General features: G+C 33.0%; 2 protein-coding genes across 4 annotated transcripts; one reads left to right on the top strand and one right to left on the bottom strand.

Annotated features, from left to right (window-relative positions):
* Positions 1-7,581: 7,581 nt before the first annotated feature.
* LOC18051702 (cytochrome c6, chloroplastic) lies at positions 7,582-9,941 on the bottom strand. 3 transcript variants are annotated; one of them, XM_006448655.2, is made up of 6 exons: positions 9,850-9,941; positions 9,643-9,764; positions 8,464-8,561; positions 8,347-8,378; positions 8,011-8,074; positions 7,582-7,920 (listed from the first exon to the last, which is right to left on the bottom strand). In XM_006448655.2, exons 2-6 carry the CDS (start codon positions 9,749-9,751, stop codon positions 7,780-7,782), a joined length of 444 nt encoding a protein of 147 aa, XP_006448718.1. In that variant the 5' UTR covers positions 9,752-9,764; positions 9,850-9,941; the 3' UTR covers positions 7,582-7,779. The 3 variants fall into 3 exon arrangements, with proteins under 3 accessions (XP_006448718.1, XP_024047096.1, XP_024047095.1); XM_024191328.1 differs by having other exon boundaries at positions 7,582-7,905; positions 9,643-9,772; positions 9,850-9,936; XM_024191327.1 differs by having other exon boundaries at positions 9,643-9,772; positions 9,850-9,936.
* Positions 9,942-10,110: 169 nt separating this feature from the next.
* LOC18051703 (lecithin-cholesterol acyltransferase-like 4) lies at positions 10,111-15,575 on the top strand. The gene is made up of 11 exons (XM_006448656.2): positions 10,111-10,579; positions 11,507-11,598; positions 11,784-11,902; positions 12,298-12,433; positions 12,590-12,641; positions 13,089-13,189; positions 13,481-13,663; positions 14,064-14,221; positions 14,376-14,430; positions 14,630-14,683; positions 14,955-15,575. Exons 1-11 carry the CDS (start codon positions 10,336-10,338, stop codon positions 15,372-15,374), a joined length of 1,614 nt encoding a protein of 537 aa, XP_006448719.1. The 5' UTR covers positions 10,111-10,335; the 3' UTR covers positions 15,375-15,575.
* Positions 15,576-15,811: the final 236 nt, after the last annotated feature.

Below are 15,811 nucleotides of genomic sequence, written 5' to 3' on the forward strand. Positions count from 1 at the left end.
TATCAAATACTTAACCATTTTTCTACAGGCAGCCGTTTAATTATTTTTTGAACACAATTAAAGCTTTGAAGGTACAAAAATAGTACTAAATTAGCCTAAATCAACTTGACAAATCATTAATGACAATGTTATTGTATTCAAGTGTGTGTGGTAGTGCAAAATGGTCGATTGTGACTAAACTAAACCTTAATAAACAAATAAAACTAATTAAATACAGGCAATTTTACCTCTTGTATTTTCTTTAGATTTACGTATTAAATAAACCAAAACACTCTGCAATCCTGATGTGATGGGATTTGAATTGGTGAGGATAGTATTAGACGATGAGAGATCACATATTGACATTGTAATTAACAGATAAGCAATTGTGTCTGTTGGGAACATCTATCTTACAATATTATATAAATCAGATTTGTCTAACCAGTCTGTCTTTCTTGTGTCTCAATTATTTTAATTTTTTTTTTTTTTTGTGTACATTCTATACGTATGCAACAATATATAAAGTCAAGACTCAAGACAAGTATGTTATCACATACATACAGGCAGAGGTAGAAGGACATTGTCTTCAATTGCTTGACATCAATATTTTAGTTATATATATATATATATATAGCTGGATGAGATTGGTAAGAAATATTGCAAGCTTAACATCAGAGGATGCAATTAAAATCGTTAAATAAGTAATAATGTAATCGAAAATGATGAATTGAAGAAATTATTTACCTGAAATGAAGCTGTGAAGTTGTGAGATGATGAACTTTTGAAAGCTATTAAGATTCAAGAGTACCCTTCCATAAATGTTGGTGAATGAGTAATTGAAGCTGCAAGATGACCTGATGGAACCATTCATCTACGAAGCTAATAAATCACACCCTAAAACTCTCTTACATATTAACCTTTACCCTTAATTTTAGGGGGCAAAAAAGATCAAAATAAAACTAAAAAAGTGATTGGATTTAAAGGCGCTATTCCATCTATCCTCTTAATAATTGCACGAAAATATAAAACCCCACCATTTATTCAATAGAATTGAAACCATGGATCTAATTAAAAGAAATTAAATCTAAAAACTATAAGGAATTAATATATATATATACAAAAAGGTTGATTACCAGATCATGCTGGCAGCTTCAATCTCTCAAACCAACATATCAAACACCAACAGGAAGAAGAAGAAACGGGAAAGTAAAATGAATATGTTCAAATGGGAAGAGACGAGAGGGTTCTTTAAGGAAACGAGCAGAAGCTTCAATATTCAAAAAAGGTTAACAAAAAAGAAAATGAAAGCACGAGCCATGCATGTTTTAGGCATGGAAAATGAATATACTCGTGATGACTAGCTACTTTATAGCTTTATGCTGCTCTCTCCTTCTCTCCTTCAAATTTATACATAGATGCAGCTCTCTAATTTTCTTATGCTCCTTCTTTAGTAAAATTGTGTCTCATAGAGAAAGAGAGATGATAGATAGGAGTATTTAATGGTAGCTTTTGGTCCTTATTCGATTGATATTATTATATCCCTTACAGCTATTGACACTGACCCATTAATAAAATTTCCTCCCTCTTCCGTTCAACTTATATTTTACATAACTAACACATACGTGGCATCAATATGGGACCACTAACAATATTTTTATAAATTAAGTATCAAGTTTATCCTTGTTTAAACTCAAGTTAAAAAATTTCTCAAAAAGTGTCGAGAATAACTTTTTTTGACTAAGAATATATATTTGATGCAACCCTCAATTTATGAGCTAGCTTCTTGAGTATGAGTTAGAACCATGAGCTTCTATATGATATCACAACTAAACTCATGCACGAGTTGTTATATTCCCCATTAGTTGATAATATTAGTTTTTACGCTAAGAATATAAGCTTGAAGCAACCACCGACGCATAAGCTATTTTTTAGTATGAGTTATGTTGGAAATACGAACTAATATTGCTTCTTTGAACTTTAAAATTAATTAGCTAGAATAACGACAGCGATAAGAAAACCCAATTGCAATGAACAATGGCTTGAGAATAACATCCTTGTTAATTAATGCATAGCTGTACCCAAGAACACGTAACTTGCAACCATAAACTAGAAAGTTGCATTCCATAAACCTGAAGTTGTTACTCAATCAACCAATATAAATTTGTCAAGACGTGCAAAGCTCTATCTTAAGGCAAAATTCTACATCTCAAAATAAGATTTTTCTGTGCACAAAGGACAAATAAGACAGTTTGACCTCCAGAACATAATGACTATTGTGAGGTCACACTCCCAAGAGCAACAGTTTTAAATAACAAAAGTAAATTGATGAAAAAAAAAAGAAACAATTAGAGAGGTATAATTAGAACAATTGAATTATTTTCTTTTCTTTTTATTGTTGTAGTTGGTATCATTAAAGGTTTTGTATAATCTCTTTTATAGGGAAACCTTCTATAGACCCTTTCCTAATTCAATTTGAGTTAATCACTAGTTTCCTTATTTAATTTGAATTAATCATCCATTTATCTCATAATTTAATTCAAATTAAATAATTTAAATTACATGTGAATTTAACTTATTCTACTCTAATTTATAATTAAATCAAACGCATAAGCAATTTCAAATCAAACATGAAAATAAGTATTCTCGCTTCCTCTAACGTGGGATATTAATATTTTGAAATAGCCGTATAATTCCAACAAGTTAAACACATGACCTTCTATAATAATAAGTTACGAAAGGTAATAATAAGAATTACCCATGCCAACCTTAATAATACAAGCTAGAAACCTCGTGGCGCATGCTTTGTTAATTTTGTCACGATTATGTAATATATATTAAAGACGGATTGAATGGTTCTTCAAGTGTTATATATAAAAGATTCTAGCTTCTGAATCTTAATTACCTCATTACATGTTGGGATCAACTAGGGTTCCGGGAGCCATCTTCTTCTTCTCTTTCATATACCCAGTTGAACGAATCTATAATAGAAAAAGGATGCATGTTGCCATGTGCTTAGTGAGCTAGCTAGCTCTTGGTCCCTACAGCAATGCTGCAAATTCAATAAATGGGTTTCATTGTTATTTATTTATATGAAGGGGCATGAATTGGCCAGGTTGGTGGAATGATCAGTTGATCAGGCTGCCATCCTCTTTGTCTTTAGCTTCGGGTGGTTCTTCTGTCTCTTCTTTTAAATTGCTGTCATTAGTTGACGCTAACAATGACAATATATATAAATAGACATGTCCTAGTTTTTTTTAAAAAAAAAAAAATTAGAGAAGAAGAGGACCACAATCTTTATAATATAGGTTCTGATTAGTAGATAAGAGTCACATGGTTATGCTTTGTAATTTTTCTCCAAGAGTCGAGTCGTCTGTTGATTAAGGTTGGTGAGGTGGTGGTTGAGAATAAAGCAATCCGGGTTAGGGTTTTTCTTTGCAAATTCATTGGAGGTTTCTCCTTTTTTTGCCATTATTTTTTGTCCCACCACTTGTATGTTAGTTGATTGTCCCCTTTTATATTCCCTTTATTTTTAGGGTTTTTAGATGCCCCACAGTAATCAAAAGTTTCTGTCTATTAAGGTTGGCGTAGTATATATACATATATGACTCTTACATGATTTCTTTATTTTTAATTAGCTAGATATATTCTATACATGAAAAAAGAAAAAAAGACAATTAAAACTAGTGAATGGTTATATACAGAAAAAAAGTGTATATGTGTGTATACATGTATTCTTATTTTATATATATACATATATGACTCTTACATGATTTCTTTATTTTTAATTAGCTAGATATATTCTATACATGAAAAAAGAAAAAAAGACAATTAAAACTAGTGAATGGTTATATACAGAAAAAAAGTGTATATGTGTGTATACATGTATTTTTATTTTATTAAAATAAGAATCCTACTAAAATATAAAAAAATAAAATTTAATATGTTAAGGATTTATTTTTTATTTTTTAATAAATTTTATTAAAATAAAGATGTCCTCTTTATAAAAAAATAAAAAATTATATATACATGAGAATTGAAGTTTTTAATTCCAAATTCAAAGTTGATGGATGGATGGGAAGAAGATAAAACTCAGAGCTCACCTCACATGGGGAACATCTTGTACTACAAATACTACACAGTTGGCGACTTTGGCTTGTCTTTCTCTGACATTTAATTTCTCATTGGAAAATGTATTTCTAGCTCGTCTTATCTGATAGCTAGCCAGCTATGCAGCTAGCTTCAGCGAAGACTCAAGAAATTTTTTCTCAAATCCAAGTCTCATGGTCTCCATAGCTCATGGAATCTTTTTCTTTCTTGTATTAATTAAAAGAGTGGAAAAATTATGTTACCCCACCAATGAATCCATCTCAATTCCACTAATTTAAAATTTAATTCAAAATTTAGGATAACTTTGTATTTTATTATATGTTTAACTTTTATTTATGCTTATATACGCAAGAATTGAAATAAGTTCTCATACTAAAAAGATTAATTATTTAAAGTAATCAACTTAATTGCAATAACTTAAATCTTGGAGGATCTAGGCATCAATTAACTCCATCTATTATACATAATAATGATTATTTAGCTTGTCCTTTCTGCTTTTAATTATATGGGAGTGATTCAAATTACAAATGAAGTTCCTCTTAACAAGCCAACTCTTCCATTTTTGCCTTTGTTTTTTTTTCCCAAAATTAATTATTGGATGCTCCCACTCTAAACCCTCCTGATCTTTGGTTGAATTTTTGTCACATGTACTTGACAACAAATCATGCATTAATAAATACGCGAGTAAATGATAATTGACTTTTTATTATATACATGTTCATATTAAAATCTTATCTCAGTATGTCTCTACTTATACTAGTAAATGCCCTCGTATAAACGTGCAAGTCTTGGGGCAAAATAAAGAGTGCAATAAATGCTTCAACGTCCGTAATAACGGCACAAATTTTCTCAGTGAATCACGTTGAACTTTCCAATTTAATCTTAAAAATTGAGCATAGAATAATCAAATTTTTTCCCCCCCCCCCCCATTTTTCAAACCGTATGTTTGAAATTAACATAATCATTCCGTTAATTACGCAAACCCAACTTGACATTTAACCCAGAGCTAATCAAGATAATTAAGGCACAGAGCAATTTCTCTGGTAAAATGTTAATCGCATATGTATAGTATAGATTGCTCTTCATTAATTTATTAATTAACAAATTGTGGGGGGGTCCACGTCTGATGTGATTATGTTTTGGTGTGTTTCCTATGTTGATCATGTCAATAATTAATTAGACTCGTAAATGAAACCATGGCCATGGCAAACATGGTTAGTTCAAATCCATGAACCAGGTAATCATGATTAAGATGCATTAACTAGAGTGACACTGATATATATATATATATATATATATATATATACTTTCTGATTGAAAAAAAAAATCATCTTCTGATATGATTTCTTTTAAATTTTTCGAGATCTTCTACAATGTGTCTCGGTAGTGTATGAGTAACATTCAATTATTTATTTATTTATTAACTATCAATCAATAATTAAATTATTTACTCATGATATGATCATATAAGGAGGAAATCATGATCATTTAGATTGTCCCCCCGCAACCTCTCATTTGGCGACACGAGCGAACAGGCCGTGAGTTCTTGTGAATCTCAACTTCGCCCCATAACGTACGTTCTGGTGGCAATTTTCTCATGTGCAGTGTGTTTCTTTTCCATTTGTGATCAATCCTTGTCACCTTTTCTTTTTTCAAATTTGTTGTTTTTTTATAATATATTAAATCAGATCCCATCTCGTCAAATTACAAACCCAAGAGATGAAAATTATTTGTTAAATTGATAGACGACTATATGATTTAAAAATATTATTTAATTTTTATTTTTTTTCTAAACTTAAAGATAATGAATCTGATTAAATTAATGGTTGTTAAACAAAATAATAATAATAATATCATTGTGATCATCGATTCATTGTTCAGTAAAAATTTAGTTAAATGCTGAATCTTAATCTTAAATTTTGAAAGAGATCTTATGTTTTAAAAATCAAACAAATAACATTGAACGCTTAAAAAATCAATTTTTATTTTTTAAACTGGTGTTGCAACTTTGATGTTTTAGTAGACTGGGAGGATGCGTATTGGTTTGACAAGTGACATGACGTAAAAATAAAATAATAATCATAAAAATAAGTGAGATGTAAAATTTTGTTTTCTTTCCCGTTTTGGACGTAATCCTTTTTTGGGACCAATATTGACTGAATTACCAAAAGCTAGGGGGCATAAAGTGAATTTGATTCCATAACCAAGAAGAAAAAGCAAGTCCCTCCCTACTCCCTACCAGATTCATCATTTTTTTTTTAAAGTTTTACGAATTAAATAATTTATCGTTGACTTGGTATTTCAAGTAAATTAAGCATCCACCTTTTTTTTTTTTTGCTGGGATACAACCAAAATATTATAATCAAACAATTTCGTTGGTTATTGGAAAACCCAATTTTAGTTAACTTGAGTTTTGACTTAACAAGTTTACAATTGGTGGATGGATTCAACAAATAAAAAACTAAGTTACAAACCAAGCTGTCCTTATAAAAAAGGATGGCGTTTAATCATAATGGAATTATCTTTTGACTAATGAAGCATCAATAATTTCCTGTTTAATATAGCTATTAATTTTTTAAGAGTAATATAATTATTAAAAATTGTTAATAATATGATTATTTTTTTGGTTAATTCTTAATTTTGGTGAGATGTCAAATTCTCTTAATTGTTGGTGACTACTGATTGATAAACCAAACTCTGTGTCTCTCTTTTATTCCTTTTTTTACGGAAACTATGCACGTCAAAGGTGTTAATCCAAGGGTCTTTTTTCTTGATTATCATACTAAACATTGTTTTCACGATGTTTCTTTATTTCCTTTTCATGATTTAGTGATAGTCATTTTTTATCTATTCATCATTTTCATGACCTTTCTTTTATTTTATTTCTAAATGATCCAATAATAGAGGCTTTGTCTCTTGACTATCATACACTCCTTTCCTTTCGTGTTTTTCCACATCACATCTCAAGGGAGTCTTTAGTAGAGCAAAGATGTATTAGCTAACTATTAGGTCCGTTGTTTGGATGCTTATATATGGTTGAAAGATTTTCCACCACATTTAAGCTACCACCTTTGATTGATTGTGATCTCGATTTTAATGAAGTATTATCTTTAGGAAAAAATAATAATAATAATAACAGTAGAGGCTTTTTTTTTTCCCGTCCATTTCCAAGTCTCGCTTATTATTTCCAATCATCCGAGCTCTTTGTATTATTTCATTAAATTAGTTTGAATTAAGATTTATTTGGATTTACATTGAAACCTTCACAGTTTGAATCCAATTTTCGAGTTTAACAAATTTGACATTTGTTTTTTTTTTTAAACTTATTGCATCTCTTTGGGTGGCCCATGACCGAAACTGATTGCAAATTCGAGAAAAAGTGGGCCAAGCCCATTCAAAACAGAGTCAGGCCCAATTTCGAGCCTGGTTAGTTCACTCGAGGCACCCGAGGTCAAATCTGTTAGAACTTATAAAAACTAGTCGACGCCGGCCGGAGTAAGTTTGTGCTATGTAAACACAATATGAGCATTAAAATTACACAAGCATTAAGTAACTCCCCACATTTGAGTTTGATGCTCCTAAGTCATGGGCTGTAGCGATCCATGGTTAAATGTCAGTAATCTAGAGATTGAAAAGCAAAGATACTTATATTGAAGATGTGATATGACATTTATGAAGTTTGGTTGCAAATAATCAATCCTCCATACTTTCTATCTTTGGCCACCCTTGATCAGCCTGCGACTTCACAAACTGTGCCAGAAGCTTGATATCTTCATCCTGCAAACGTGCTCCAAATGTGCATTGGCCCCTTGGTGTGCACTTCTCACCAAAGCCCTGCATGCAAACAGGGGACTCACACTCCTTTGTTGTCTACCAAGTTAAAATAGTTCAGCAGAAATGCTAAACTTTTAGAAGAAAACTTACTGGCATTCTTCCCTTTCCAAAGTATGTAACATGGTATATCTCATCTTCTGTGTCAACTCCATTTCTGTAGAGGCAGGCAGCCAATAGACTATCTTAAAATCGAGGGCATAAAAGTAAATAAAAACCTAGAAGCTCCTACATTTGTTAATCATATTATGGCATTTAATTATACTTGGAGAACATATAATCATCTCAAACGAGTCTTATGAAAAGTAAACCCAATTTAGGTTCCAGCACATTCAACTGCAAGCTGGCCTATTTTTAAATTCTCCTATAGTTACACCAGTTCAGAATGTTGACGGCAAGAGAAAATGCAGTGAAATTGTGCCACCTTACCTCTGTAAATCTTTCAAAAAGAGCGCTGCACCCTGATAAATATCGGAAGTTATTGATTAGAGAGGAAGCTACAGTTCAAAAGGATGATTATCTGGACTTCACGATGGGGCGACTTACTGGTTGAATTACGTTTCCACCACCATCATGGCACCCAATGCAAGCTTGACGGAACAGTGAGGCCCCCTTTTGAATATCCACAGCTTGCGCAAGTGACACTGCAGCGTGAAAAAAGCCGAGAGAAACTGGTAAGCATAAAACATTGTAAGTGTCATATTTCTGGAGTTCCAATTCCATGGAGAGTTGTTGCTTCCAATGAAATGATTTTAGTGGGGAAAGACGATATATTGTAGCAAGTCTAGTTGGACACTGGATACTAGTGATAACTTGCTCCTCTTTCATGATGTAAGAAATTATTCTAAATCACAAAAGCTGACATTCTTTCCTGCAAAGTAAGTTTCAGCTGCTGTCTTGTGACTACCTGGTGTTTGCTCGTGAGATGGAGACAAGGCATTGCAAAAATGAACATTCAGAGCACTGAAATCTGATAGACTGATAAAGCCATTTCAATGCACATTGAATCGTATTACAACTTTGTTTCAGAAAAAATGAGTTGCTAGTAATCATAATGACCATAACAACATGATCAAATTGCAACATTAAGTTTAAAGCTAGCTATATTGAAGGATACAGAAAAGTTTTTATTTTTGGCCAGCTATCTCATCGATGAAACTGATTTTACTGGCTTGCCCTAGCCAGCAAAAATATTATTTTCAATACAGTGAAAATAGCAATTTTTAAAATTCTTTGCAACATCATGGGAAATATTCCACTTCTCTTTTTCTCTTAATGTACAATGTCCTTCTTACCCCCCTTATCCTATGGTTTATTAGAAATGAGCTTCAATGAAGAATATGATTTGCTTGATCAAATATGCCAGTATTTTCTTTTTCCTACCTCTTTTACAATCTAATTTTACCCAATAGCATATGGAACTTCAAGAATTAATTGCCCTTCTCATACCAAAATTGTATCTAACAAAATTTATTGAAATCAAGCTATATATGGAAGTTCAAAATTTCTTTAGCACGGTCTAATAAGATTGCCACGCAAGGTAAAGCAAGAAACTGAATGCTCTAAAGTATTAAAGCGTATCACAAATAATATATTCGTCTAAGAAGAAATTTAACATGTGCTGCCGGTTGATTCTCAAATCTGGAAACCACAAGCAACAGTAAAATCTATGCAATAGCGGATAATGAGCCCATTAACTGAATGGTGATGGTGGTTAAATTTTACCTGGGTCGTTGCAGATAGGCGATAAGACTAACATTGCAGCCATGAATGGAGGAGCCAAGCTCTTTACAAACTTTACTTGTTTGCTCTGCAATGGAGCTGGGTTTTGCATTTCTGCTTCTTTCCTATTTCCCTTTGAACACAAAGCACACATTACAAAAAATCCTTATCTTCCAGTTATCGAAAAATATGATGCGAAAGGAGGCTGACCTTTGTTGACAGGCGAAGCTTTGGATTGTTGCAGCAGTTCACCAGAGAAAGCAGCGCCATTTCTCTTTTTTTCTATTTGTACTTTGTGCTTGTGGGGATTTTTTTTTTTTTTTTAATAAAATGGTTGGTTTGATAAATTTGACTAATTCTGCTTTTCCCGTATGGCTGTGATGACGTGTCATGACTCTTTTGGTTCCGGAGAGACTCTGTCTTACTAGTAAAAAACACCAAAAATTATCCTCAATTATTTTAAACAAAAAGAAAAAAGATAAAAAATTTGTCGTCTTGTCAATCAAAGTTCCGTTCAATCCATGTAATCCATAATGTGAAGATTTGGTGGCGCCTTTAGCTTCACGGCTCTTTCTTCTCACACTCCATTAACAAAGGAAATCATTTTTTTTCCCAGAATTAACCAAACCCTAAAATTCCAACATTTCTCTATTCGAACTGATAATCAATAAAATTTCATACCAATCTTGATTCAATATGGCTGTGTTGTTGGAGGAAATAGTGCAATCGGTGGAGCTATGGCTGAAATTTTTAAGGGATAAGCCGCAACCTTACGTTGACCCGGACCTTGACCCGGTTCTGCTGGTGCCGGGTGTTGCCGGTTCGATTTTGAAGTCAGTGGACAAGGCAAACGGGAAAGATGAGCGGATTTGGGTTCGGATACTTGGGGCAGACCACGAGTTTAGGACCAAGCTCTGGTCTAAGTTTGATCCTTCTACCGGTAATTTTTTTTTTTCAAGATAATTTTTCGATCTCCAAAGCTTGATTGTGTTTTAGTTTTCTTCTTACTTAACACAATTGGATAATTTTGCTGAAATTGGTGGAAAACAGAGAGAAAAAAAATTAAATTTTGTTGCTAAATAATTAAGTGGAGAAGAAAGATTAATTTCATTTGAGGATTGTTGAGACCTCCTTTTTGGCTACTTTATTTGTTTGTAGTCATAGATAAAATGTTGTTACTTTAATATAAATGTTAACAGTATATATATTAGTTGCAGGGATTTGAGAGAGTCTGTAGAAAGTTAATTTTTTCACTAAAAAGTACATGCTGAAGATGTGGTATTTCTTGTTAGCTGTTATGTATTATTCATTTGGGACGTGATATGTTACGAATTTGAATTTAGTTACTTACCAGGTTTCGCTCTAAGTGAAGTCTCTTGTTGCTTATCTTTTTGTATTGGGTAATGTATGTTAGTGATCATCTAAACACACTTGTGATAGTCAGTAGATGCTTTGGGGTTAGTATGAGGAACAAGTTCACTTTCATCATGCAAGATACTAGATATTATTTGATGTCTGTGAAAACTTTAATAGAGTGGGCTTATATTATCTTGGTGGATACCCTATTTTGAACTTTCGTGTTATTGGGTATTCATGTGTATGGCTCGTGCACCCTTCCTATAGCACTTTGGGGAGACAGTGTTTATGGTCAGAAGATGGTAATCAGCCTGTTAAACTCCTTTGAGCATGTACTTCCAATATCTAATTATGTTCTCCAAATGGAACTTGATAAGTCCGCTGATGCTTTTCTGTGTTATTTATTTTTGTGCTTTTTGTTTTCAAATTTTTTAAATATTTGTTATGCAGGTTTTGCAGATTTAGATTTCAATAATTGAAGTTGGTTAATCATGTTATTCTTGCGAAACAGGTCGAACTGTGTCTTTAGATCCAAATTCAAGTGTTGTGGTTCCTGAAGACAGATATGGATTGTATGCAATTGATGTCTTAGATCCTGACCTGGTATTGTAGTTCTTTTTCTCCCCTCAATATTGTTTGATACTTTTAAGGAATCACTAACGTGGACACTAATGAAGAAAACAGAATAGCTAGTGAATATTTTAAATGCCATGAATGAACTTCAATTGTTCTATATGAGACAATGTAGTTGTTTGGACTGGTGTTAACTAATTATATGTCCAATGCAGATCATCGGACGTGATTGTGTTTATTATTTTCACGATATGATTGTTCAAATGATCAAGTGGGGTTTCCAAGAGGGAAAGACTCTTTTTGGGTTTGGTTATGATTTCCGCCAAAGTAATAGGTAACTTTCTAACCTAAAACGTTGTTAATTGCTTTTTTTTTCTATGACCTTGAGTAGCAGGACATTTTTAGGGTGTCATGTTTTTTGGATCATAAATTCTCTTCTTCTCTCGGGAGTTTCTGTCACTTTATGAGAATGAATTGCACCCCATTCCTAACGAGGGATAAAGCAAAATAAAAAAAAAAAAAAATTGGATGTTGCTTGCTTACATACGTATATTGCATGGTTTTCCAATATCTCTTTGATTTTACTTTTTAAGTGTCCCTGTAAATGGCATCTGTGCTTCAACTTCTGTCTTCCATTTTAAAATGATTTTTCTTCTTGAAGCTCAAAGATCTTCTCCGTCGTTATATTCTACAGATTTTTTGATTGTTTATGCTTTATTCATTTTTTAGATTGCAAGGAACAATGGAGCAATTTGCTGCGAAGTTAGAGGCTGTGTATAATGCTTCTGGAGGGAAAAAGATAAACATCATCAGTCATTCTATGGGGGGTCTGCTGGTCAAATGTTTCTTGTCCCTGCATAGTGATGTATGTTTTTATTTTTTTTTCCTTCCTGGGTTGCTGTTCTTTTGTCTTCTCCTCTCCACACTCTTAAGTTCGAATCTGTAGTCTATGCTTTTGTTGTGTCCTTATGCTGCAACTTAAACTTGTCAATTTCATCCTATTTCTTTTTTTTGTTCCCAGATTTTTGAGAAATATGTGCAGAAATGGATTGCAATTGCTGCGCCATTTCAAGGTAAGTGATTGTTGATTTTATGATACTTGGGCACGGAAATAGACATCAAAGCAGCTGTAAGAGAGAAAAATGCATAGCTAAGGAATCTGTTTCTTCTTGAAGTTTAAAATGCCAACACTCAAAAACTCAAAGGAGAACAAAATTAGTAGTAATAGTTGTTGTAGTAGTATTAGTATTGTTCAATCTTATCTACTTTCCTGAAAATGTAACAGTGATAATATTCATGTTCAATCTTATAGACATGGTTTATTATTGGTGATATTCCATTGATTAATCATGGAATGCAGAGTCATAGATTCAAATTGAACTTAAACTTCTAATAAGCTTGAAGGCGAAGGACTGTGGACCGTGGACCGGTCTTTATTTCTATTAGTAAGCAAGTACTATTTATGTAATCTTTCCTGAATATGACTTTGAAACTTTGTTTGATTTATAATTGTCCAACAGGTGCACCGGGATATATTACATCTGCCTTTCTCAATGGGATGTCATTTGTTGAAGGGTGGGAACAGAACTTTTTTATATCAAAATGGAGCATGCACCAACTGGTATGAGTTGAATACTTTAGTTATTTCAAGTTGCATGTCTGTTAAAAAATTTTCCTACATTGAGCGTTAAAATTTTCTTTAACTTTAGATTTTTGGTGTTTCATGGCTTGTTAAGTCGTATCTGTATGTGTTTTATCTGTACTGTGCTGTCTGGTGTTCAGTTCTCATATTGATCAGATCAATGATTCATACACGACTATAAACATTTTCTTTGCCATATATATTTATATGTGTTTTTGTTCCGAATCTGTGATGTGGTTGAGATTAATTATTAATACTGCAAAATTTCAGTTGATTGAATGTCCATCAATATATGAGTTGATGGCTTGCCGGAATTTTCATTGGGAACACATTCCTCTTCTGGAAATATGGAGAGAGAAGAAAGCTGCCGACGGGAACTCTCATATTATCTTAGAGTCTTACCAATTAGAAGAGAGTGTAGAAATTTATAAGGAAGCTCTCTACAGTAATACGGTGAGCCATGAACTTTCTTATGTTGAAATAGTTCTGCTAAGGTTTACTTGATCTTTAAGTGAAAGTAAGTTTCACAAGTTTAAATATTTATGCTCAATTTGAAATTCTTTGATCATGTTGAGATGAAGATGTCAGAGAGTAGCTATACTTTCAGAGCTTGACTTTTCTTGTTTCTCTGTTGACCTTTACCAAAGCATTTTGTCGTAAATGACAATAGACTTCTTAATTTAGAAAATTTTCCCCCCTAATATCTGAGAGTTTGAATTTTGTATTAAGATTTGTAGCACAAATGACAATAAAAATTATAAGTAGTGACCATAGTTGGAACTGTTGAGTCGAAATTTAGGATATGTGCTTAAATGGCTACTTTAGTTTAATATTTTTTTATTTGATAATTCAGGTTAATTACAATGGAGAAATGATTCCTCTACCCTTCAACTTGGAGATCTTGAAAATGGCAAATGAAACATGCAAGATCTTATCTCGTGCTAAGATTCCTTCCCAAGTTAAATTCTACAACATATATGGGACCAATCTTGAGACACCGCACAGTGTTTGGTAATTTTTTGATTTGAGTGTTTCATCAATTTTTACACTGTGGAAAAAAAAGTACTTATATGCTAGGATTAACCATCGATAGAAGCTGTAGAAGAGGAAATACTTTGTTGCTTGTTGAGTTTGTGGATTCTTTAATTTTAAATTTTCTGTGCAGCTATGGAAGTGATGATGCACCTGTCACAGATCTACAAGAACTAAGAAATATCCAGGTCCTTGTCTTTTACTGAATTTGGTCTCATTTCATGTAGCGTAATTTCTGAATTTAATAGTTTGCAGTTCTCTACCATAAATATTTCAATGTTGTCCTCTCTGATTTAAATCTTTCAGGTTTTGTTGACTATGTATGAATTCCTAGCTTTAAGCAGTTTGTTGTATACTAAGTTTTAATTAATGCTTGTAAATTTGCAGCCTAAATATGTATATGTTGATGGAGATGGTACTGTCCCAGCAGAATCAGCCAAGGTTTGCTAGCTTTCTTGTTCTTAATTCTTTCTGATTTGATGTTATACCATATTGGTTGTGCTATAAAAATCATTTTTCAGTTTCTATTAAATAATAATAATAAAAATAATAATAATGTCGGACAAACTTGTAAGTTGTTGACATGATGTCTCAAGTAAATGAAGGATATTATGGGTAATATATTCCAGTCACATGAGGATGAAGGGGAAGTTTTGCCATGAGTGAATTGACCACACCTATCTAACTGTTATTACCTTTGTGAGACTTGCAGGCGGATGGGCTCAATGCAGAAGCAAGGGTTGGAGTCCCGGGTGAACACCGGGGAATTGTCTGTGAGCATCATGTGTTTAGAATTCTCAAGCACTGGCTCAAAGTTGGTGACCCTGATCCTTTCTACAACCCAATAAATGATTATGTAATTCTACCCACTGCTTACGAAATGGAAAGGTACAAAGAGAAAGGCTTACAGGTTACTTCACTGAAAGAGGAATGGGAGATCATATCTGAAGAACAAGATGATGGTGATAATATGGCTGATAGGAAGCCTCTAGTGAGCTCGATATCTGTTTCCCAATCAGGTGGTGACCAATCTTCACGTGCAGAAGCCCATGCTACTGTTATTGTTCATCCTCAGAATGAGGGTAAGCAGCATGTTGAGCTGAATGCCATGAGTGTGTCCGTTGATGCTTAAGATTGAATTGTTGTACCAATCTTGAGACTGCAAGTGCTCCCCTGTACATGTCTATGTTATTAAAATTGTGTTGTATATAAGAGCTGTTGGTGATACAACCTCGATCTTGTGTTATTGTTGTATGGGACATAAATGAATATGGCGTGTTATGTGCATAGATAGTAGTACAATTAGCTTATATGAACTTGTATTGGCGTGTTATGTGGCAGATGATTTTCAGAATGTCCTTTTAAATCTGCTTATGCAATAGTTTAGGACGCTCTGCATTCACAACATCTCAATCCTGGCTTCAACCAAAAGAGGTTATGGCGCATGAATGTTCTGGCGATGTATTTTGTCGGTACAAACTACAAATCTAGCAATATCGTATTGGATGAAATGTGGGTATTAATTCAACGTTCGGACGAATACAACTGATAAATATATAAATACAAAGC

This window comes from Citrus clementina, unplaced genomic scaffold, assembly GCF_000493195.1.
Source record: "Citrus clementina cultivar Clemenules unplaced genomic scaffold, Citrus_clementina_v1.0 scaffold_2, whole genome shotgun sequence".
In the NCBI taxonomy this organism is placed as follows: Eukaryota; Viridiplantae; Streptophyta; class Magnoliopsida; order Sapindales; family Rutaceae; genus Citrus; species Citrus x clementina.